Genomic DNA, 24,127 nt, shown 5'->3' on the forward strand with positions numbered 1-24,127 from the left:
ATTTTTAGTGCCTGAGGCTGATGCTCAGACCAATCAAGCCACTGGTTGCAGGAAGGGAAGAGAGAGAGAAAGAGGAGAAGGCGGGAAAGAGAAGCAAATGGTGGCTTCTCACGTGTTCTCTGACTGGGAATCAAACCTGGGACATCTGTATGGCCAGCCGATGCTCTATCCACTGAGCCAGCCTGCCAGGCCACAATTGAATTTTTATTTATTTATATTTACTTTTTATTTTTATTTTTTACAGAGACAGAGAGAGGGACAGATAGGGACAGACAGACAGGAAGGGAGAGAGATAAGGAGCATCAATTTTTCATTGCGGCACTTTAGTTGTTCATTGATTGCTTTCTCATATGTGCCTTGACCGTGGGGCTACAGCAGACCGAGTAACCCATTGCTCGAGCCAGTGACCTTGGATCCAAGGTGGTGGGCTTTACTCAAACCAGATGAACCCGTGCTCAAGCTGGCGACCTCGAGGTCTCGAACTTGGGTCCTCTGCATCCCAGTCTGACGCTCTATCCACTGTGCCGCCGCCTGGTCAGGCCACAATTGAATTTTAAACTGTACTCAACCCCTAACTCTTTCCATCCTCCCTCCACTTTGATGAGTAATTCATTTCTATGGTGCTGCCTTGATGTGGACTCCAGGGCATGCCAGGGACTCTCACCATGAACTCAAGCCTTTATGTTGAGACATCTGGATGTCAGGCGCCTTTAACTGTGACAAATAAGTTGCCTGGGAGAGAAATCCCCGGAGTCTCTCCCAGCGGTTAGTGTCTTTGACCAGTGGGAACAGCAGGAGAAAGCCAAGACCACGGGGCATCTCCTGGGTGGCCTAGGCTGTGAAAACTCAGGACGCAATCCAGATGCAAAATGGGAAGAGAGGGAGAGGCAGGGCATAGATGCGAAGATGATCTTCATACGCTTAAAGGCTCTGATAGTTAATGCACAGGTATCTCTACGTTCATGCTCAACTGATGTCGGCCCTGCAGTGCTCTTGTCCTGCTTGTATCTATGGAGCTTTACCTGTCCACCTTTTTGCATCCTGTTGTTGCACTGCTTCACAAAAAGGTTTCTGTCATCTCTGTTTTATTTTTCATACTACGTTCAAGTTCCCTTTTGCTTGACAGCTATGACATCTAGTCCCTATATCCATCCTTCTGCAGGTATGCTCTAAGGCCCGTCTGCAGCATAACCATGTGAGCTGATACCGCCTAGGTCTCTCTTTGGTAGCAATTTTCTCTTTAAGGACCTGGTAGCCATGCCCTTGAACTCCGGGCACCAGACTCATGCAGAGCACACAGGCTGGCGGAGGCCATGAAGCCATCCTCAGCACCAGGGGCCAACTGGCTCTAATCAAGCCATGGCTGCAGGAAGATAGGTGGGAGAGAGAGAGAGAGAGAGAGAGAGAGAGAGAGAGAGAGAGAGAGAGAGAAGCAAGAGGGGTAGGGGTGGGAGAAGCAGATGTGTGCTTCTCCTGTGTGCCCTGACCAGGAATCAAACCCGGGACTTCCACACTCTGGGCTGACGCTCTACCACTGAGCCAACTGGCCAGGGCAGACGCTCATCTTTCACTTTTATAGTTCAAATGCAGTCCACACACTCCCCTTCGGAAGCATCTCTGCTTCCTACGAGCAACAGCAAGAGATCGCCCGTTCAAATTAGAGAGCAGGCAGGATTCGTGCTTTCTAAAGATTGAAGCTTGGAGGGTAGTCCTATGGAGTTTTCTCCTGTTTTCACGAGCAAGTATGTCATAGGGAAGGGCCGTGAACGTTTTGACAATGTTGGTCTGTTCCGGACTCTATCAAAGCAGCTGCCGGGCTCCCAGACTCCCAGACGTGCAGGGTCGGATCCTTTTGAAGTGTGGCCTCTGCAGCCCTTTGTTACAAGGTCTGCTTCCCATCTGGCAGCGGAGGCCTGTCTGCCTTCCCTACAGGAAGCCCCGGCTCCCGGTATTCAGGAAGAAGGCTCAGGCGCTGAGCCCAAACTCCCTCATTAAGGTACTTCAAACTGCAAAGCTGGGGTGGAAATGTGGGTGAGCCGCTGGGCGTGGGTTGGCGCCCTAAGCATTTGCACTTAAGTATTTAATGAGGGAAGACAGAGGAAAAGGGTGGGGACCCCTTATTTTTAGTTGATTGGATGAAAAACCTAGAGAGGGGCTCATTTACTGGGGGGAGAGGTCAAAGGGTGTCTGCTTTGGAGTTGCCAATGGGCCCACTAGGTTAATTAAATCTAACAGGGCTCCCCCCCCCCCGCCCCAAATAAAGCTTTGGTTAGTAAAAGCCATAACCTGGGGGCAGCTCTCTTATTTTTTTTTTAAAGCTTCACTCAGTATGTTTATTACCATTAGCCCTGATATAATTCTGAAACTTTTATGCATATAGAATCAAGCATGATTCCCTATGTATACTGAGAAATTCTAGCAGTGAAGAAAATCTGAATAAACTTGAATGACATTTTTTCCCCCAAACAGAACTACTCTTGAAAGTTCATTCAGAATGTCAAAAACATAACCCTACATCTGTGGAGCTGGTGTGAAAGGGAGGGTGCAAGTGTGTGTGTGTGTGTGTGTGTGTGTGTAGGTGGTTAGTTTCCCATTTCTTTAAGATTTATTTGATTTTAAATGAAAATCCTGCTTCTGTGGGATTGTTTCCTTGAGGGAGAGGGACCATTGAAAAAAAAAAGCACTATTTTTAACAGCGATCACACCAGTCCCATTTATGACCATGTTCTGGTGCGTGTAAGGCATCAAATTAGGTATGTCAGAGTTACAATCTGGAAAGGTCTGGCACACCAGGCAGGCTTTTCTGGAATATTAGTTAGGGCGAGATGGCTGTTGAGGGGCGGGGAGACGGCCCTTTGCGGGGGCTCGAGAGGCTGGAGAACTGAACTACTGGGAGAAAGCTGACCTCCTGACCCCAGCGCTTCTCCTCCCGACTCCCTCCGCCCTCCCCAGCACCACCCTCGTGAGGCCTCGTGGCGTTTGCAGAGGGCACACAGCCCCCACTGAGCCTGCAGCTAGGGGGATGGGGCGGGGGTAGTGGGGAGAGGCTGGAGCACATGATGCCCCCCGCCCAGCCCGCCCAGCACATGACCAAGGCCGCACAGCAGGGTCCTGGCAGACCTGGCTGCGTCCTCAAGCACAGACAATGGCCTCCCCGCGTCTCGGGACCTTCTGCTGCCCCACGCGGGACGCCGCCACTCAGCTCGTGATGAATTTTCAGCCGCTGGCGTTCCACGCGGTGTGCTTGGGCAGCGGCGCGCTTCGCCTGGCGCTGGGTCTCCTGCAGCTGCTGCCCCGGCGCCGGCCCGCGGGCCACGGGGTGCCCTCGGCATCCCCACCGGCTTCGGCCCGCGCCCCCTCCATCCGAATACTGCGCATGGTCATTGCCTGCGACGTGCTCGGCTGCCTGGGTAAGGGTGGGTAAGGGTGCACGGCCCCAGGTAGGCCCGTGCACACTTAGGGGCGCGTGGCCCGCGCGTTGTAATGGGCTCGGCGCCTGGGTGAGGGCGCGCGACCCCAGGATGGCCCGGGCACACTTAGGGGCGAGTGGCCCGCGCGTTGTGATGGTCTCGGCGCCTGGGTGAGGACTCACGGCCCCAGGATGGCCCGGGCACACTTAGGGGCGAGTGGCCCGCGCTTTGTAATGGGCTCGGCGCCTGGGTGAGGGCGGGCGGCCCACAGGTGGGCAGGGCATCTGCATGCTCTGAGCACGGAGGAGAGAAAACGGGTTCCCTGGGAGCCGGACTGGAAGGGAGGGCTACAGGACTCTGCAAAACAAGATGAGCGAGAAAAGTTATGTCCATGGAACATGTGTTTCTTAAAAACCAGTTTATTGTCTTGGTTATGGAAAGTTTACTAGAGAAACTTGAGTGCTGTTCAGCCAAACTCAGAAAGTGTGTGTGTGTGTGTGTGTGTGTGTGTGAGAGAGAGAGGGGGGGGGGGAGGGAGGGAGAAAACACCTTTTTTCTTTCCTATGTTTGGGTTTTATGCCACTGGGCAACTGCAGGCCAGAATTTTGCCTACTGCTTGTTTTCTATGGATCATGAACTAAGAATGATTTTACATTAAAAATTTTTTTCTTTTAGTAAAAAATAAGTTTCCTGGCATGTAAATATTCAATGAAATTTAAATGCCAGTGCCCATAAATGAACATTTATAGGAACAGAAACAGGCATTGCCCATGGTCTGGGGCATCAGAGCCCTACGAGGGCCACCGTGAAGATTGACAGACAAAGGAAGGCCCAGGAAACCTAAGATATTTCCTGCCTGGCCCTTGCCAAAGCTTGGCTGACCCTGCTTTAAACGATAGCATGGCACCTTTATAACATGGCACTTTTTAGAGATCTCAGGCTAGATGTTGCCGGCTACCTTGTTTAACTTTTTATGTTAGGAAATGTCTAATATATACAAATGCAGGGAGACTGTATAATGAAATGCTCTGTACCCATGGTCTGGCTTCATCTATAGCCAGTTCCCTTATCCTGCTGAGGCCTGGCCTGTGGTGGCACAGTGGATAAAGCATTGACCTGGAATGCTGAGATTGCCAGTTCGAAACCCTGGACTTGCCTGGTCAAGGCACATATGGGAGTTGATGCTTCCTGCTTCTTTTCTCTTCTCTCTCTCTCTCCTCTCTAAAATGAATAAAAACCTTTAAAAAATATAGCTGAGGGCCCTGGCTGGTTGGCTCAGTGGTAGAGCGTCAGCCTAGCATATGGACATCCAGGGTTTGATTCCTGGTCAGAGCACACAGGAGAAGCGCCCTTCTGCTTCTCCACTTCTCCCTTTCTCCCTTCTCTTTATCTCTATCTCTCTTTTCTCCTCCCACAGACATGGCGTGGTTGGAGCAAGTTGGCCCTGGGCACTGAGGATGGCTCCATGGCCTTGCCTCAGGCACTAAAATAGCTCAGTTGCCAAGCAACGGAACAGCAGCTCTAGATGGGCAGAACATCAGCCCCAGAAGGGGGTTGCCAGGTGGATCCTGGCTGGGGCCCATGCCTTCCCGCTTCTCACTTAAGAAAAAGAAAAAAAAAAAATATATATATATAGTTGGATAGTTGAGACGTACTAATTATTGTTCACACAATCTCTTCTTAAAGCACAGTAAACACAAAATACAGGGACATGATAATGGCTAATCATGGTTTTAGTAGAAATTCCAGCACAGTCCAACAGGGATGTTGCTTTCCTCCTCTCCTTCCTCTCTCCCTTTCTGTCTACTAATCAGTCCATCGATCTATGTATTCCAATGTTGCTTTTATAGAGCAACAAGTCAGCTTTAGATCTGAATTAGGACCAGATACAAAGGATCATCTAATTCTGGCATTTAATACTCCCTTAGGTATCGTTGTCCGGTCTGCGGTGTGGATAGGATTCCCTAATTTCGTGGGACACATCTCTGCTGGGAATGGGACAGACATGTGGCCCGCCATCTTCTGCGTGGGGAGTGCTGTGAGTACACCTCCCTTGTGCGCTCCTCCCCCAACTCTGCAAGTTACCACTGCAGTGAGTGGTCTTGAGTCCACAGATGCTGTGTGGGCCCCACCATCTGTAGCAGGATTGTCAGCTTGTCCCTCCCTGCTGTCCACTTAGTGGCTTCCCAGCTGCATCCTGATGGGGTATCTGCTACAGGTCACACCAGGAGGCATATGGTTCCCGGGCTTCTTCCAATGTAGGAGCCTCCTCCTTCCCCTTTAGACTGGGTAGGTCTTTCTGAGTCTTTCCTGCCCACTCCTTCGTCCTCAGCCAAAGAGCTGCTTGTTCAAAGACCCTGGGAGCCTTGCACCAGTTTAAGCTGCTCATCTGAGACCTTGCTCCACTTGGTACCAGTGCGCTCGAAGGCAGGGTTTGCTGGCTCAATCTGCTGAGCAGACCAAGGACAGAGACACATGCCTGTCCCCGGCCACATCACACGCTTGGTTTCCAGGACTGCCCACGTGTGTCCAGGGGTTGTCATGTGTGGCCTGGGGTGGGGGGAGGAGGGCATCCTTGGCCCATTTCCTGGAGCTGTAATCTGCTCTCCCTGAATACAGGTGTGGATCCAGCTGCTCTACAGTGTCTGCTTCTGGTGGCTGTTTTGCTATGCAGTGGACGCCTACCTGGTGATCCGGAGGTCATCGGGACTGAGGTACACAGGGGCCTCCTGCCCTGTTTCCTGGCCGGCGGGAGGGTTCGCAGGCAACTCTCAGCAGACAGTCATGCTCGTCCAAGGCCACTGATGTTGATAGGACGCTGAAGGCAGAGTCAAAAATCGAGGCTTTAAAACCCTGAAAACAAGTGATTGAGTACATTAAATATTGGAAACTGGGCAAGTACTAGAAAAGAATAGGCGTGAACATAAACAAAATTTTGATCGAGTCTGAATGGTCGAGGAAACAAGTCTTCGAGGTCTGTATCGACTGTGACCCCTGAGAATGCGGGGGCTGCCTGGTGAGGGGTCACACAGACGTTCTTGCCTTGGTGCCTATGAGTTTGAATTCCCGCCCAGTCACTGCTGGCAAAGTGGTTACCCTCTCTCTGGGCTTCAGTGTTTGCCTCTGTAAAATTATTCCCCTTGGCTGGGACCTGCTGGCTTTTATGTAGTCCAGCTATTTAAATGTATAAGGTCCGTTGTCTTTAAGTGAATTCACAGCGACCATCATCTAGTTTTATGACATTTTATTCAACCCCTGCCCCCAGATCTCTCTACCAGTTAGTAGTCACTCCCCATTCCCCTGTTCTCCTCAGCCCTCCCAACTACTCATCTTTTTTCTGTCTCTAGATTGGCCTGTTCTGGACATTTTCTGGAATTGTACAATATATGACCTTTTGTGTCTGGCTTCTTAAACTTAGCATAGCATTTTCAAGGGTCATCCATGTTGTAGCCTCTATCAGGACTTTGTTCCTATTCACTGCTGAATAATATTCCACTGTAGGGAATAGACAGACATTTTATCTATTCATCAGCTGATGGGCACTTAGGATGTTTCCATTCTTTGTTATTAGGAATGATACTGCAATGAACATTGGTATACAAATGTTCATGAGGACATATTTTCATCATATACTGAGGGGTGCATAGCTAGGAGTGCAATTCCCGGGTCATAGAGTAACTGTGCATAACTTTGTAAGGTTGTGCTGAACTGCTTTCCAAAGGTGCTGCATCATTTTACATTCTCACCAGCAATCCAGGATGGCTCCAACTTCTCCACGTGTGTACTAACAGCACTTATTTTCTGTGTGTGTGTTTTGGTTTTAAAATTTGTAGCCATCTGAGAGCATGTGAAGGGCTATCTCATCGTGGTTTTTATTTCCCTGGTGGCTAATGACATTGAATATCTTATGTCCTTCTTGGCCATGGGTGTACCTTCGGAGAAACATATGTTCAGGTTTTTTTGCCCATTTTTTTTTTGTACTTTTCTGAAGCTGGAAACGGGGAGAGACAGTCAGACAGACTCCTGCATGCGCCCGACCAGGATCCACCCGGCACGCCCACCAGGGGCGACACTCTGCCTACCAGGGGGCGATGCTCTGCCCCTCCAGGGCGTCGCTCTGCCGCGACCAGAGCCACTCTAGCGCCTGGGGCAGAGGCCAAGGAGCCATCCCCAGTGCCTGGGCCATCTTTGCTCCAATGGAGCCTCAGCTGCGGGAGGGGAAGAGAGAGACAGAGAGGAAGGAGGGGAGGGGGGTGGAGAAGCAAATGGGTGCTTCTCCTATGTGCCCTGGCCGGGAATCGAATCTGGGTCCTCCGCACGCCAGGCTGACGCTCTACAGCTGAGCCAACCGGCCAGGGCTTTTTGCCCATTTTTGATTGGGCTGTTGGTCTTTTTATTACTGGGTTATAGGAGTTCTTTATATATTTTAGATATAAGTACCATACTATGTATATGATTTACAAATAGTTTCTCGCATTCAGTGGTTTGTATTTCCACCTGCTTGATGTCATCTTTTGAAGCACAAAAAACAAAAGTTTTTAATTTTGATGAAGTCTAATTTTTTGGTGTGTTTTGTGGTTTTGCTATCATCTAAGAAATCATTGCCTAACCCAAGGTCACAAAGATTTATACCTATGTTTTCTTCTAAGGGTGTTATGGTTTGAGCACTTTGAATGAGGTCTGTGATCCATTTTGAACTGATTTTTGTGTGTAGGTGAGGAAAAAGTCCACCTTTATTTTTTTTATGTCAACATCGAGATGTCTGAGCACAATTTGTTGAATGATTCACTTTTAATATCAATACAGTAACCAAATAAGGACATATTCAGGCTATAGAAAACACTGGCAATCTTAGTAGATCCCTGCTCTAAAACCATTGATATTCCTGAAGCATATGACATCATTAACTTTGGGCTCACTGGTTTGAAGTTTAATACTTTCTTTGTTTTTGTGCTTGTTCCTTCCACCTGTTTACTTTATTCCCAAGATCTTACACATCTGTGTAGAACATACTTATCTCTGGTTATGAAAATTCTCTAGGAAAGATAGTTAAGGTCAAAGGTAGCCAACCAGGTGTATGAGTGAGGATTAGTTTTGGCTACATAAAATAATAAATGACTTAAACAAGATAGGAATTTCTTTATCATGCTAAGAGAAGCCAGAGTTAAGCAATCTAGGCCTCATGATGGACATCAGGGACCCAAGCTTCCATACTCGAAACCCAATATGGCTGCTGAAGCTCCAGCCATCACATCTGCATTCCAGACAGCAGAAAGGAGGACGGGAACAATGCAAAAGGGGCCTTCCTTTAAGCAGTCTACCTAGGAGTTTCACACAACAATTGCACTTTCGTATTATTGACCAGAACTTCATTTCATAGCCACAATTAGCTGCAAGAGGAGGTAAGAAATATAACTGGTTCACCAAGCAGGCTGCTGCTCTGTGCCAGCCAGGTTATGTTACTAAGAGGAAAAGGGAGAATGTAGTTGGGTGGGCAGCCAGCAGCATGAGAAGGCCTTGTCCCTGCAGAAGCCCAGTGTGAGTGTGTGTCCTTGTCTGATGGCTCCCTCGCTCACTTTCGGAGGGATCAGAGCTATGACATAGCCAGAGATCTGCAGACCCCACCAGTTCTGGAGATAAGAGGAGCCTTTGAACACCGGAAGGAAGCTGGAAAAAGTGCATGCCTCACACTATCCTTGGAGGGTGCATTGCTTCACCCCCGCCCCCTGGGAATGTGGGGTTGGACAGGGCAGCCTTCAAGCTACCTGGAGGACAGACAGAGTCCTGAGAAGCCAAGACAGGACATCAGGGAGCCCTCTTCACACCACAAGAGTGTTTGGAACTCACCTGGCAGTTCAGTATGAGGCTAAGCAGAAGGCTGTGGACGTGCAGAGGGTGACTTCCAAGGGCTTGTCCACCATGCAGGAGGCAGATGTCCAAGGATGCAAAACATGTGGACGCCTCCCAAAGGCAGGAGCAAATGCAGGGTGGAGTTTATCTGCAGGTGGCAATTCAGAGACTGCAGCTCGCAGAGGTGGTGGTGGGGGCTGGGACTGAGGAAATCAGGGCAGGGGGCCAGACTTTCCAGGAATGGCTAGATTTAAATTCCACAGGTTCTTCTAGATCCTCCCAATCTTTGGCTATTTTCTTGGGCATTTGGATTGTCAAAAGAAATGTTTCTTACCATCCGAATCCTAAGAAATGTCATGAAAAGTTAACATTTAAACTGCCCCTTTGGTCCCAGGTGTGGGATCGCAGGTTTCACCAACAGAAGGAGACCCTGGTGAAAGGCCTGAATTGAAGTCACTATTTGCTCTAAGAATGAAAGTATGAGACAAAAGGGTGTCCCAGAGGACCTTCTAGCGGTGGGAACACAAAGACCAGGGTCTTCAACCCCGGGCTGCTCCTGGCGTGGCTGATTGGAGTTCAGAATCCTGCCCACTTGTGGGTTTCGGGCTGTGTCAGTGATTGAAGGAGCTGCTTGCCTGTGTGACCTGGTCCCTGTGCGGCCAGCTGGGGCCAGGGAATTGTTGAGCAGGCCGTGGCCTTGCCTGGCCCGGCCCCTGGCTTGGTCTCTCCCACCTGGGTAGCGCTCTGCAGCCCCAGGGTAAGGTCTGCAATGTAGAGACTGCTCAATTCAGCAGCCTCCTGCAAAGCTCTGGCATCTAGGCAGGACACAGCCATTCCCAGGCCACTCCAGAACTAGTTGTATAATGTAGAGGCAAAATACACTTGAGTCGTTTCCTTGTGACCTCCCTGCAGTCCAGCTGTGAAATACTTCTCCTGGAAGCTCATCCCTTAAGTGCTGTCTCTGTCTCCCTTCCCTCCTCTCTCCTTGGAGAAGGGCATGCTTTCTCTCTGATCCCTGACCGCTTCCTGTATCCACATAGCTGGGCTTTCAGAGTTAAACTGATGAGAGTGGGGTGGGGTTGCACTCTTTGCCTGGAGTCTGACAGATCTGTGAGGATGGTGCCACATGCATGCCACCTGGACCCCTAGCCTGTGCAATCACATGGAGGAGCCACATGGAAGGCTGGGTGAGGACAGATCACTCCTCGGGTGCTGAAGGTGTTGGTCTTCCTGGCGCCACCTGTAAGCTGGCTGCCCGCGAGTCCTTTGGGGGAACAGGCTGGGGTGTGGTACATGGTAGAGACGGCCCAAGAATGTTAACTATGTAGCATGGGTGGGGCGTGGGGAGTGGGGAGCTGGAAGGCTCTCTGGCTACATCTTAACCACCCACTCCTTCAGGGGCCCTCTAGGCGTGGACCTGGCTTTCAGATGCTTATGTATTAGGAAGACGGGGGGGGGGGGGAGATAGAAGTACTTTGCTTATTGGGTGAGCTGTGTACTTAAGGGTACCCATGCCTTAATCCCCTCATCCTTGAAAGGCTTATGTTGAGTGAGAGAAGCAAGACACAAAAGCCCTACGTATGATCGCATTTAGATGAAGTGTCCAGAGCGCACGAATCCACAGGGACAGAATGTGGATCCGTGGTTGCCAGAGGCCGAAAGCAGGAGCCGCGGGAGTGACTGCTCCATGGGTACAGGCTTGCCTATGCGGTGATGACCCTGTCAGTTTGGGACTGGATAGAGACGGCATCACATTGTGCCTGGACTGAATGCCACCAAGTTGTTCAGCAGAAAGAACAACTCAGAGGCTCAGTGAGGAAGTCTTTGCCGAGATCTTTTCTTGGAGTCTTGGGAGTGCAGGAGATGGTGGGTTTCCATGACTAGACCTCTCAGCTGTGGCCTGTCTGCTTTTCCCCTAGCACCATCGTCCTCTACCACCTCATGGCCTGGGGCCTGGCTGCCCTGCTCTGCTCCGAGGGGCTGCTCATGCTCTACTACCCTTCCCTGTCCAGGTAAGGCAGGACTGTCCACGTGCTGGCTCCATGGGGCCTCCCCAAGGTGTGTCTTCTTGCAGGGGGGTGCACGGTGCTGACCCAGACCGGGCGCCTTGCAGCTCAGGCCATGATGGGGGGGGGGGCTTGTGAATCTGTGCTCACTGGCGAGTTGCGAGACCCAGGGTGCTCACGACAACAGCTCGCACCGAGTGGGTTTCCCTGCCTCTGTTGGTGGGGTGGCTGCCTATGCCCACGTGTACGCACAGCTTCAGCGATGTCTGCTCCACAGACACACGCATGCAAATATTTAGGCACAACCCCTTGGCGGTGATACGGCTTTCTCACGCCTGCTGTTTCACTCCTATTCTTCAAACCGGCTTCCTCTGCACAAGCAGGTGAGCTTAACTTTCTAGGAATTCAAAGTGATGTGGAAGAATCCAAGGATCCCTCTTGGAAGTGCTCATTCTAAGCCTCTGCTTGTCACACTTTCTCACATCTCTGTCCTGTGCTCTTGGCTATCAGGAACACAGTTACAGGGAGATGTGGTCTCTGAGATTGTCCCAAGATGTTTTCAAGTTCAAAATTTCATCAATGGAAAAATCCTATCAATGTAAAGCCTCAAGGTCCCTCTAAGCATATATAGCTTCTTAACTTCCACTGGAAAACTGAAAAACCAAGGTTGGTTGCCTGACCTGTGGTGGCGCAGTGGATAAAGCGCCGACCTGGAAATGCTGAGGTTGCCGGTTCGAAACCCTGGGCTTGCCTGGTCAAGGCACATATGGGAGTTGATGCTTCCAGCTCCTCCCCTCTTCTCTCTCCTTGTCTCTCCTCTCTCTCTCTCTCTCTCTCTCTCTCTCTGTCTCTCCCTCTCCTCTCTAAAATGAATAAAAAAAAAAAATTAAAAACCAAGGTTGGGCAGTGTCCCTGAGTCTGTGACTTTAGGCTTGTGTAAACTAGGAATCGGCACAGCACAATCCACAGGACAAATCCGCCCCCCGCCCCGCCTGCTTTTGTAAATAAAGTTTTATTGGAATACAGCCATGTCCATTTGTTTATGTATTGTATATGGCTTCATTTGCATGACATCACAGTTGAACAGTTTTGACTGGAGTATGTGGCCCAGGAAGCGTGGGATATTTACTGTCTGCTCCCTAACAGAAAAAGGCTGCTGACCTGTCGTGTAGACTGTTCTTCTTCCTTCTTTTCACTTCATGCAGTTCTGGTATTACACTGGGGGTGCTCGCATAGCTCTGTGAGCACCCATCCACAAAGCCTGCTCTGCCGAAGAACTCGGAGAGGACACCGAGTGTCCGCGGCTGTTAGAACAGGCTGCACTTAAATGGGAAGGGGAGATTCCATCCCATCCCTTCCCCTGTGGATGTTGGAGACTCCCGGGGAAGTTGCATGAGGGACCCTTTGCTGCAGGGCTCACGCAGGGTCAGCGCCCCGGGCCCACATGGTCTTCAGGAGGCCACCACATTGTAGCATTGTTCATCCTTCATCACCTCTTAATCCTCGTATGCTATGACCCAGAGCCCTCAGCATTCTTCCTGTCCTCCCTCTCTCATTTGTCATTTATTCCATCTTGACCTCCGAATCCTGTCCCTTCCTCCTCTCAAGCCATTCTAGACCACATTTTTGCCTTCACGCCCTGTGGTGACCTGTCAATGGAAATCCTGGTCCTTCTCCCTGAAAATACCCACATGATGGTTCTCATCAACCATGAGAAGTGGTGTCCATTGCAATACAAAGCTCAGGTATCTGACTTGATCAACGAGACGCCCTGGTGTTGGCCAGGACAGCCAGGCATAGCGCATAGGAAACACGCAAAACCTAATTAGTTTATGGAGTGTCTTTGTCTGGCTTGCACTGTGTGTTTTTCCCCTGAATGGAGCCCGTGGGGGAAACCCACCACCCTGGAGTGTCCCCCTTCCCTGCTGTTTCCCAGCAGGGCACTGTGGAGGCTCCCACAGTGGAGCCTTAGAAGTCCTCCCATTGACGAGACAAACAGAAACACAACTGATCGCCCATACTCGTTTGTGATTTACTGCTTCTTCACGGACGTGAGCTATGAGTCACGCTTCCTATAGGTGGAGTCCGGGGTGCATTTGTCTTTTTGCTTTCATCTTCTCATGGGTCCCTGGGAAGTAAGCAAGCACTTTTCCAGAATAACTTGGTTTTCCTCTTTCAGATGTGAGAGGGGTCTGGAGCACGCCATCCCCCACTACATCACCACATACCTGCCACTGCTGCTCGTCCTTGTGGCCAACCCCATCCTGTTCCGGAAGACCGTGACGGCAGGTAAACAGGGATGGCCTGTGCCCTGGGTTTGGTTGATGACACACGTTGTCCTGCAGTGGTCTGGCACAGCTGGCCACATTCACCACCCTTCAGACACATAAGCAGAATCCAGTTGCAGAAAGTGAGCAAGCCGACTTAGTCACAGGTGGCCCAGGTGCATTCCCAACGATAGCTGCAGGCTGGCACCAGGGGACTTTCCACTTCCGCCGGGGCTCCTCCTGGCTGTGACCCGGAGGTCCCAGGAGTGGCTTTGGGAAGTGGTGTGGAGGCCAGTCAGGAGCGGAAGGAAAGGAAAGGGGTGGGGGAAGGCATGGAGTCAGGTCTGAGGAGTCAAGGGCCCGTTGACTCCCGTGATGTACTTGGCTGATGTCTTTTGTCACTCGAGCAGGAAACAGGAAGTAGGGCACAGGAAATGAGTCAAACACCATGGGAAGAACTGGGTGAGAGGGAGGCTGTGAAGTCAGCAGAACACACTGGGAAGACATCTGGGCTGAGGCTGGGGACGTGCATTCCAGCCCCCACTCCATCCTGGAGGAAGCATGACCTTGAGCAGGTCTCCCTCCAGCCTCCCCCAGCAGCAAGAGTCTCTCAAGTGCAGAAGGAGAACAAGGCAGGTCGTTGAAGATCAGCTGAGGATTGTGGGACTGTAAAACCTTTCATGTTCTCTCCCACTGAGAGTAGGATGTTGTTACTGCTCTTTGGGTCACCTTTTTCATATCTATATTTAAAATTAGTGTATTAAATACAGCAATTTTTAACGAAGTTGCATAAAGATAGTGATTCGATTATATTAAACAAATGAAAATAGCATAAAAAGGAAAAAGGACCGGCCATAGCTGAGTGGCTCACTGGATAAAGCATTACCCTGGCACACATTCCAGCACACCAAGGTTGTGGGTTCAGTCCCCCCCCCCCCGTCAGGGCATGTATGAGAAGCAGTCAATGAGTTCACAATTAAATGGAACACTTAAGTGGAACAATGAGTTGATGTTTTGTTCTTCCTCCCTCTCTTCTCTCTCTTTCCCTCTTTCCCTCCATCTCTTTCTCTCTTACCACGCCCCTCCCCCACTCTCTCAAATTAATGGAAAAAAATTTTTTTTAAAAGACTGGAAACACACACTATGATGTTAACAGTGGTTGTTGCTGGGTGGACTGTGGGTCATTAATTCTTGAAACTTTTTTATATTTTCCAACTTGTCTGTGAGAAGAAATTTAAAATCTTTCAATGTTTTAAAATAGCCAATGTGCATAATTTTTATAATAGAAAATATAAATCTTTTAAAATTTTTATTCATTAATTTTTAGAGAAAGAGGAAGGAAGAAGGAGAGAGAGAAACACTGATTTGTTATTCCACTTATTTATGCATTCACTGGTTGATTTTTGTATGTGCCCTGACTGGGGATTGAACCTGCAACCTTGGCATGTTGGGATTATGCTGTACACTGCTGAGCTACCAGGCCAGGGCTGAGAATATAAATCTCTAAAAGTACAGTTCCTGGATCAGTAAAATCCAAATAAAATCCAGGCTTTAATTAATAGTACTACTGTACTGAAGTTAATGTCTTCCTTGTGGCAAAAGTCGTGTAAGGTGCTAACTTTGGGGGAAGCTGGCTGTAATCTGCACTATATTTGCAAACGTTCTGTATATCTAAAGTGGTTTCTAAGTTAACGTTTTAAATACAGCCATATATATGTATACGTATATAATATATATATATATATATATATATATATATATATATATATATATATATTTCCTTGAGTCTATGAGGACTCCACCTTGCAGGTTGTCAGGAGAGCATAGTGGTATCCTGTCCTGCTTCCTGGTTATGTGGCTTTGCTCACTGGGCCTTGCTTGTCCTACCTGTCACTCAGCAGATGTCAGTCATGACCATCATGTGTGATGCACATCCCATCTCTTCTTCACAGTGGCCTCTTTACTAAAAGGAAGACAAGGCATTTACACAGAGAAGGAGAGACGGATGGGAGCCATGATCAAGATCCGGTTCTTCAAGATAATGCTGGTTTTTGTTGTTTGGTAACCTTCCTTCTATTCTTTTTAACTCTCACGGGGAAGGGATGTGTAAGCCGCTTGCTGTTCCGCTTTTCCACATGTGAACTCCTGGAAGTTCCAAAGGGGAGGAGAGGCTTTGGAAAGGAAATCTTTGAAACTGTGCTAGGAGCCCTTTGGGGAGATGCCTGAGAGACAGGAAGGCAAGCCCACAAATCATGCCCCTCTGGGAAGAGTCAGATCTCCTGGAATTGGATATAAAGCCCTCAGAACAAGAAGTCCCGCGGTTAGCATCCACACAGCCCAGCCATGTGCATCCGGTGTTCTGCCACTGCTAGGGTTAGCATGAAAATACAGTGCTCGCTCATGCCTTTTAAACTCACCCATTGGCTTCGGTCTGGACACCAGGGGCTTGTGTCTAAGAAGATACAAAGGCAAGGACATGTCTTTGGTGTGATGACTCATAGCTCAGGCCAGAAGAGGGGAGAGCAATTTTTCTCTCCTCAGTTTCCCACACTGCAGGTGTGCTGCCCCAACCTCTCAGGTGGATGCTGTGAAAATAGACCTGTAACCTGTATGGACCAGATTGGAATCAGAAAAACTTTAGCTGCCGTGAAGCAGTAGATGGGGCCTGTCTTTGTGGGGTTAATCATTTCTCTGATACAAGGAGGTTTAGATGTTCCTGGTAGACATGTCTCCTGACCCCCAGCATTGGAAAACAAATTTTGCTCCTGTTCTCTTTACATTTGGGCTGTTTTCTTCCTAACAGTTGGTTGTCGAACATCATCAATGAAAGCCTTTTATTCTATCTTGAGATGCAACCAGATATCAATGGAAATGCTTTGAAATATGTCAGAAATGCAGCCAAGACTGCCTGGTTTATTTTGGTAAGTCAATCTTGATTTTAAATTTTCTTCTTGGCAAAAAAAAAAAAAAGAAATCAGAAAAAGAAACCCACTCAGGAATATAATATCTTGTTATTATTTAAGGTTTCTTAAACAGTTGAGAGAGAGAGAGAGAGAGAGAGAGAGAGAGAGAGAGAGAGAGAGAAGCATTGATTTGTTCCACTTAGTTATGCATCAGTGGTTGCTTCTTGTATGGGTCCATCGAACCCACAACCTTGGCTCATCGGGACGAGGCTCTAACCAACTAAGCTACCTGGTCCAGGCTGATATCTTGTTATTTAAATAGATCTGGTACCATCTGGGTTTCTAACCTGGGTCCTCAGCATCCTAGGACAATGCTTTATCCATCTTACCATAGTATGCTAACTGCTGATGTCACTCATTGTTGGGAACATTATTAAATGGCACCAATTTGATAAAACCTCTCAGGCAGACTGATCTCAGGGAATTTCTCCTGAAGAAATATTTCAGACTGTGAAAAAGCCATAGGGATGAAGATATTCCTTATAAAATTATCCATAATTATAAAGCATTATAGACCCAAAATTTTTAAAAAGGCAAGAGTTAAGCAAGTTATACTCTTTCATCTTGATGCAATGTTATGCAGATGTTAGGAAGTCTGTAGCATTAACTAAAATCTGAAAATGGTATAAAAATTATATTAAATACTACTACATAATAACACATGCACGAAATATATTAGTAGAAATACATGTGATAGTAAAACATGGAAAGAGCATGGGTAGATCTCTCCCCCAATGATTCCATTGTATTGCTTTTGTAATAAAAAATACACACATGAGCTGTTAGTGGAGCTCGTTGCCCTGTACAGAATTAGTATTTCTGCCTAACCAGGTGGTGGCACAGTGGATAGAGCATTGTCCCGGGATGCTGAGGACCCAGGTTTGAAACCCTGAGGTCACTGGCTTGAGCGCAGGCTCACCAGTTTGAGCGTGGAGTTGCCGGCTTGAGTGCGGGATCATAGACATGACCCCAAGGTCACTGGCTCGAGCAAGGGGTCACTGGCTTGGCTGTACCCCCCCGGTCAAGGCACATATGAGAAAGCAATCAATGAACAATTAAGGCACCACAATTAGGAGTTGCTGCTTCTCATCTCTCTCCCTTCCTATCTGTCTCTCTCTCAAAAACAAAATTTAGGTCACTTTAGAATGGGAGGGAATCTGATTCCCAAGGACTTGACATTAAGATCAGCGTTAACTGCCTCCCTTGCTGTGCTGTGGAGTTCTGCTCCGTTTCTTCGGTTTGCTCCATGCGTTCTTACCACACCAACATGAAGAATGCTTCCTGGGCTCATTTGTCGCCTTTGGAACCTTTGTTAAATCAAAACCAACCAGTCACCCCTAAGTGAGGCTGGCCGGTGGGCATGCTGGGTGGAGTCTGCCACTTTGCAAGCCTCCAGGGCTGTGATGCTGCCACCCTGCCCTCACCGGCCGGGTGTCCTTGTTTCCTCTCAGGGCATCCTGAATCCAGCCCAAGGATTCCTCTTGTCTCTGGCCTTCTACGGCTGGTCGGGATGCAGCCTGGACTTCCAGTCCCCCCGGAAGGAGATCCAGTGGGAATCCATGACCTCAGCTGCCGAGCGGGCTTTCCCCAGCCACGAGGGCCCCTGTGTGCCCCGTGACAGTCCGGCCCCCAGGAAGGGGGTGCGTGTCGGTGGGCACACTTCCGACGAAGCCCTGAGCATGCTGTCCGAAGGTAAGGCCCTGGCTGCCCAGGCAGGCAGGCTGTGGGGGTCCAGGGGAAGCCCCGGAAGCCCTCTAGCAAACAAGGTGACATGGTGTGGAGGTGGTGTCCCTGGACCTGTAATGTCCTTCAGTAGGTGTGTGGCGAGTTACAGTAGCCCACGTTGACACCAAGCCTGCATTTCATAACTCACTTCTCCTTTCAGGATTTCATGGGTGCCTTTTGCTTAGTGATTAAGCACCATAGCCTTGTGTTAATTCTAAATGGCCTCTCCTTGGCCTAGATGGCACTGTGAACAGGAGAGAAAGGGTTACTTGGGCCCCCGCACTACCATTTGCTGTGCATGGTCGGACAGTACCTCTGCACATTACAGGTGCTTTGGTTTATCCAGCTCGCTCGGGGCCATTTAAGGTGAGAGGCCAGTCAGCCTGCATGGGCTCTTCGAATTTGTTCTTTTCGTTAAAGATCAGTGCAGTGATCTTCACATTGTGCCCTGCCGAACTCTGATGTGGTCCTTCAGGCCTTTAGGAAATGATTCAATCCCATTCCAAACTGCATTCAAAAATCTGAGAAAGCCTGACCAGGCGGTGGTGCAGTGGATAGAGCGTCGGACTGGGATGCGGAAGGACCCAGGTTCAAGACCCCGAGGTCACCAGCTTGAGCGCAGACTCATCTGGTTTGAGCAAAAGCTCACCAGCTTGGACCCAAGGTCACTGGCTTGAGCAAGGGGTTACTAGGTCTGCTGAAGGCCTGCAGTCAAGGCACATATGAGAAAGCCATCAATGAACAACTAAGGTGTCGCAATGCGCAATGAAAAACTAGTGATTGATGCTTCTCATCTCTCCGTTCCTGTCTGTCTATCCCTCTCTCTGACTCTGTCTCTGTAAAAAATAAAATAAATTAAAAAAAAATGTGAGAAAAAGAGCTCATGGCTGAGTGTGTTGGTAACCAAACACTAACCACCCGGGCCCACCAACCCGTTACCTCGTGGTGGGAGCTCAGAGTAACGTTCACCCACCCTCTTTGTGTAGTGAAGACTGTTCCGGGATGGCAAGGTGAGCTGCAATTACATCAGCTCCTTAGCTATGTAAAACCAAACTCCTTTGATACCATGCAATGAAATAAAAAAGCAAAAAAGGTGTTTAGGTAGATGGAAACATCTGGGAGACCGCCACTTTTGGTTTTAAGTATCGTATTGACTGAAGCAGCTGTAATACTTATGATTACATTTAAAAAATGTTTAAATTCATTTTAGAGAGGTGGGAGAAAGGGAGAGAAAGAGAAAGAGAGGGAGACAGAGGTGGGGGAGGAGCAGGAAGCATCATGTGCCCATGACTTCCGCATTCCAGGTTGATGCTTTATTCACTGCGCCACCACAGGTCAGGCTGTTTTTTGTTTTTAATACAATCCAAATTGTAACTTACTATATATATTATGAATTGTTGCCAATGGACTACTGTCTCCTGTTTGTGTGAGGGTACCTTGTAAGCTTTAGTCTTGGCAAAAACATATGTCTCTTGAAGAGAAAAGGTTTGAAATTTACCACTCTGACCACAGTCACTGTGACGTTTTCTCTGGACTGAGTATTCGGAATGTCCCAGCAAAGTGATCCTTGAGAGAGGGGTCACTGGCAGCTAAACATTCATGGGAGCCCGCTGGTGGTATGTGAGAGGTTTGGGAAGCTGAGAGAGAACGGTGAAGATGGGCGAGTGCATATGTCTGGGTGGCACGGGCTGCCTCTTTCCGCACCTGGCACTGAGGCTGGGCACTGATGGGCCTGGTTCCCTGTTCAGCCCCTTCCCCACCCATTGTGCCGTCACAGTGGGTCCTCAACTCACCACTATGGGCATTTAGAGCTAGGTGATTAAATTTTTTTAATTCATTTTTTTAGAGAGAAACATAAATTTGTTGTTCCACTTAACTATGCACTCATTGGTTGCTACTTGTATGTGCCCTCACTGGGGATCGAACCCTCAGCCTTGGTGCTTTGGGACAATGCTGTACCCAGCTGAGTTACCTAGCCAGGGCTCAGCTGGGTGATTCTTTATGCTGAGGTGTCCTGTGCACTGCTCCGTGCACCTTGGTCACCACCCACCAGCTGCCAGGAACTCGGCTCCCAGTTGTGACAACCAAACTGTTTCCGGTAGTCAACAAACACCCCCTGAAGAACACAGTGACCCAAAGCCAGGGCCTGTGTCTCAGAATAATTAGGCATTTCAAAGCTGGGGTCCACTCAATTTGCTTTTTCCAACATGTTGTCTGATACAGACACACACACACAGAGCTAAAGACAAACTCCACACAACCTAAAGCCCACACAACCCAAACCACTCTGTACAGAAACAGTGTGATTTGGAGCAAAGAAAATATGCATATGACTTCAGAGTCTCCTGTTGTTTTTGATCCCTCCTCTTCAGATACATAGAAGGAGGGTTTGTTTTCAGGTGACTAGCTTGGTGTAAGTCTCAGTGCCTCCAAACAGGCTGATGCATTAGTTGATTGCTACCTGGAGACTGGTATGGTCAGACTGTAATTGGACACCTTGAAGGGCAACAGTGGTTGTGGCTAACGCTGAAGACAGTGAGTTCCCAGACTATGGGGTCAAATCCTTCCTCAAGGCGAAGAGACCCACCGATTAGCACGGTGCCTCCTAGGAAAGGAGCCAAAAATAGTATCTTGACATTTCCAGCCTTGTTCGTGCTCCCATCTGGCCTTTTAAAGTGCCCAAGGCCATCTTTGGAGGTCAGGTAAAACACTGGAAATAACAGTAAAACCCATCCCAATCGTCTTTGAGAGTTGAGCTCCGTTTTCAGCTCGTTTCCATCAATAATCTAAGAAGGAAATGTCTTAAATGTCTTTGAGTGTGGGTAGTATCCCAATAGCTGAAGCTAACATCCAGGATCTGATACATACGTTAATTCTTCTTTGGCTTCAACGGATCAGAGGAGAAGAGGTGGATTTCCCATGAGACCCAAGGTCTCACCCGTCTAACGTCACCCTGTGCTAGGTCCTCTATTATCCCCCAAGCCCTGTAGGAAAGGGAGCGGGGAAGGGAATGGCTCTTGCAAGGGGGCAGGACCACAATGGAGCTAGGGGTTGGCTGCTATGGAAGGGGCACAGTGGAGCAGACCTTTAGGTGTGGCCCTGGCAGGAGGGGCAGTGGCAAGAATACAACCCAGGGGCGAGGTTCTGGAAGAGGGCGTGGCCAAAGTAGAGCCCATGGGAGGAGCCTTGGCTGGACCCATCTAGTGCAGTATAGCCTGCCTGGAAGGGCAGGTCCAGGCTGAGTGGAGGGCAGACATACAAAATGTGGGAGATGTGGAGAACGGCAGCCCTTCTCTGTGTTGACTGAGAGGCTGGCCGTGCAGATGGGGGCTCGGCTGTACACAGTCTGGGCTACAGCACATAATGAGGTGTAGGAAGGGGGCGCGGGCATGTGGGGGACTGAAGCTGTCGTGGGAACAGTCCCAAGTGTCATGTCCTATAAAGAACATAGTGACGGGACTGGGCAACCTGCCTCTGTCTCTACAACAGTGTCTCCTGTCTCCCCCAATTCGCTGTTTATCCCACAGTTCCCTGTTCTGACCAGAATTCCCTCTCTCCAACGACCCATATGCTTCCAGTGGCCCACAGTTCTCTATTCACGCCCATGACCACCTGTCTCCATCACACTTCTCTCATTCCCACAATACACTGTATATCTACAATTTCCCGGAGCAGTTGTAATCTTTATCTTTCCACAATGCTTTGTTTTTTCCACAATTACCATTACCCATACCCTCTGTGCCGTGGCCTGGGATTGAACCCACCACCTTGGAGTTTCCTGAGGACACTCTAACTGAGCTAACCGGCCAGGGCCATTCCTGCCTTTCTTCCTACTCACCAGTCTCCATGGACATCATAAGTTATGGTTTCAGGCTTTGTCCAATGCTGTGAAGCCACGCACCGGGCTGTACTTAGCACTCAGCATGTGTTCTTGAGCACCTTCCATGTGTCTGGTGTCCCGTGAGGCAGTACACACACTGACACTCTGCATTCTGTGGAGAGACAGAGAAAAACCACAGGTGATTATGTTCCATTCCACGTACTGAGGAGCCTATGAAGCAAAAACAGTCAGCAGGGCGCAGGAGGCTGGTTTTAGGTAGGGTGTCCTGGCCGCCTCCCTGAGGAGGAGATCACATTTGAATTGAGACCTGTGGGAAGCATAGCACGAAGCCATGAGAAAAATATCACAGAAAAGGGACGTACTATGGCATGTGGTGGGGTGAGCTTGGGGTGTAAGTCAGAGGCCGGGTGGCCTGGGGACATGAGAGGAGGCTGCAGTTTTCAGCCAGGCCACTTAGTGGAGGGAGTAGGGGTGCTGGCTATTTCCACAGTAGGCAGTCACTTGCCCCATGCGTGGCTGCAAAGGCCACCGTGCTTTGTGGCTTCCATCTCTGAATTCTTGGCGTGCAGCCTAGAACCTAGCACCCTGCAGGATGTTTGCGAATGAAGAAACTAGACTGACTCCTGTTTCCAAGTACTCACACACAGTTCTGTGTGAAGGCATGTTCTTGGAAAGATTACGCAGCCCTTTAGAATGTCTCTTAGCAGGAAAAACGTTTGCTTTTATTCTAGATAACCCACTCCCCCAACTTCCTGGAAGTCATGTGGCATCATTTGTGAAAAGGCAATTTGGAGGTGTCTTAGTTTGATGGGGGGGGGGGTGATCTTCCCTCTTTGTGGACCTACTGGACTTGAATGCAGGTGGCCAGGCAACTACAAATTCACTGTAATCTCGTTCCTAATGCGACCCTTTTCAAGCTTGTGAGACACCTGCCAGGACACTGACACCGTCACAACCCTTTCTCTCTTCCTCTCCAGGTTCCGATGCTGGCACAATTGAAATCCATATTGCAAATGGGTCCCGCAGCTTGAATGAGGTTGAATCTTTCCCCAAAATCCAGGGAGACCTGTAAGAGGGGTGTGGTATGACGCTGACCCCATATTCTCCGACTACACCTCTCATGCTTTAGAATCGCGTTCCTGCCTTCCCACCTCCATGGTGTCAGGAGACAGCGTCCCACAGGCTCACTGTTATCATCATGGTACAGCCTCTCCCTGAGGGTCCTTTCGGTGATTAGAGAAATGGCCCATGAGCGTGCTCTTGGGAATGGACGATTTCCTTGTAGATCAGTGATTTTTAAATGATGTGCCTCAAGATTTTTTTAAGCATGCAAGACCTGAATATTTAGTGAGGGGCACTGGCCTCTTTTCCCTTATAGTCAAACTAATAAAATGACAACAGCCAACACAACAATCGCCACCTGGTGAGAATAAATCAAAATTATACCTATTATTTTTGTCAGATCAGTGTCCTGCATAATTTTAGTAATTAGTTTGTGTGCCATCAGTGTCAAAAGGTTCAAAATCGCTGTTCTAGTCAAATGCTCAGCAACTTCTGTAGATGCTGCAATGTAATGCCAGGCCCACATCCTTTGTAAAGTTAATAAAGTTGTAACCAACATCCCAGTCTTGCTTGGATTCTGTCCGAACAACACTTTCTGCACATTTTTGCTCTCGGGTAAAGTTATTGGTGCTGAAAGGCAGCCAAGCAGAGAAGCCGCAGGCAAGCAGGGCACCAGGAGCTGCTGTACTGCAATGTTGCTCATTCACCGCGAGATGGCGCAGGAAGCAGCCACTGTTTGGAAGCATTCAGTGTTTGGTCCTGAGGCGGTGCTACAATGTTTCCATTGCACCACAAGAGGGCGCCAAGAGCAGCTTTATTAGGAATTCGGTCTTTAGCCTCCTGTTGTGTTGAGACAGGAGACTCAGGTATCCTTGGAATAGATTCATGTTCATATCACTGCCTAGATCTCAACCATTTCATCATTCGGAAAATATACATGTATGTTTGTATGGAGAAATACTGTAATACGCACTGAAGTTGCAGGCTAGTCAGGTGTCTGTAG

General features: G+C 49.0%; 1 protein-coding gene and 1 long non-coding RNA gene across 9 annotated transcripts in view; one reads left to right on the plus strand and one right to left on the minus strand.

Annotated features, from left to right (window-relative positions):
• The first annotated feature begins 2,327 nt into the window (after positions 1 to 2,327).
• GPR143 (G protein-coupled receptor 143) lies at positions 2,328 to 23,687 on the plus strand. Of its 2 annotated transcripts, XM_066248767.1 has the most exons (9): positions 3,101 to 3,410; positions 5,339 to 5,448; positions 6,030 to 6,124; positions 11,180 to 11,272; positions 13,446 to 13,555; positions 15,486 to 15,594; positions 16,337 to 16,454; positions 17,948 to 18,188; positions 23,040 to 23,687. In XM_066248767.1, the coding sequence occupies exons 1-9, from the start codon at positions 3,146 to 3,148 to the stop codon at positions 23,132 to 23,134; spliced, it is 1,236 nt and encodes a 411-aa protein (XP_066104864.1). In that variant the 5' UTR covers positions 3,101 to 3,145; the 3' UTR covers positions 23,135 to 23,687. The 2 variants fall into 2 exon arrangements, with proteins under 2 accessions (XP_066104865.1, XP_066104864.1); XM_066248768.1 differs by lacking the exon at positions 23,040 to 23,687 and having other exon boundaries at positions 2,328 to 3,410; positions 17,948 to 18,926.
• LOC136316713 (uncharacterized) overlaps positions 3,404 to 24,127 on the minus strand; it is a 31,611-nt gene continuing 10,887 nt past the window's right edge. Inside the window, exons 4-7 of one of the 7 annotated variants that reach the window (XR_010727797.1) lie at positions 22,060 to 22,213; positions 9,258 to 9,408; positions 6,096 to 6,263; positions 3,404 to 3,767 (exon numbers count right to left, since the gene is read on the minus strand). This is a non-coding gene — a long non-coding RNA (uncharacterized lncRNA). The other 6 variants (XR_010727794.1, XR_010727796.1, XR_010727793.1 and 3 more) reach the window with 6 other exon arrangements.

This window comes from Saccopteryx bilineata, chromosome X (assembly GCF_036850765.1).
Source record: "Saccopteryx bilineata isolate mSacBil1 chromosome X, mSacBil1_pri_phased_curated, whole genome shotgun sequence".
In the NCBI taxonomy this organism is placed as follows: Eukaryota; Metazoa; Chordata; class Mammalia; order Chiroptera; family Emballonuridae; genus Saccopteryx; species Saccopteryx bilineata.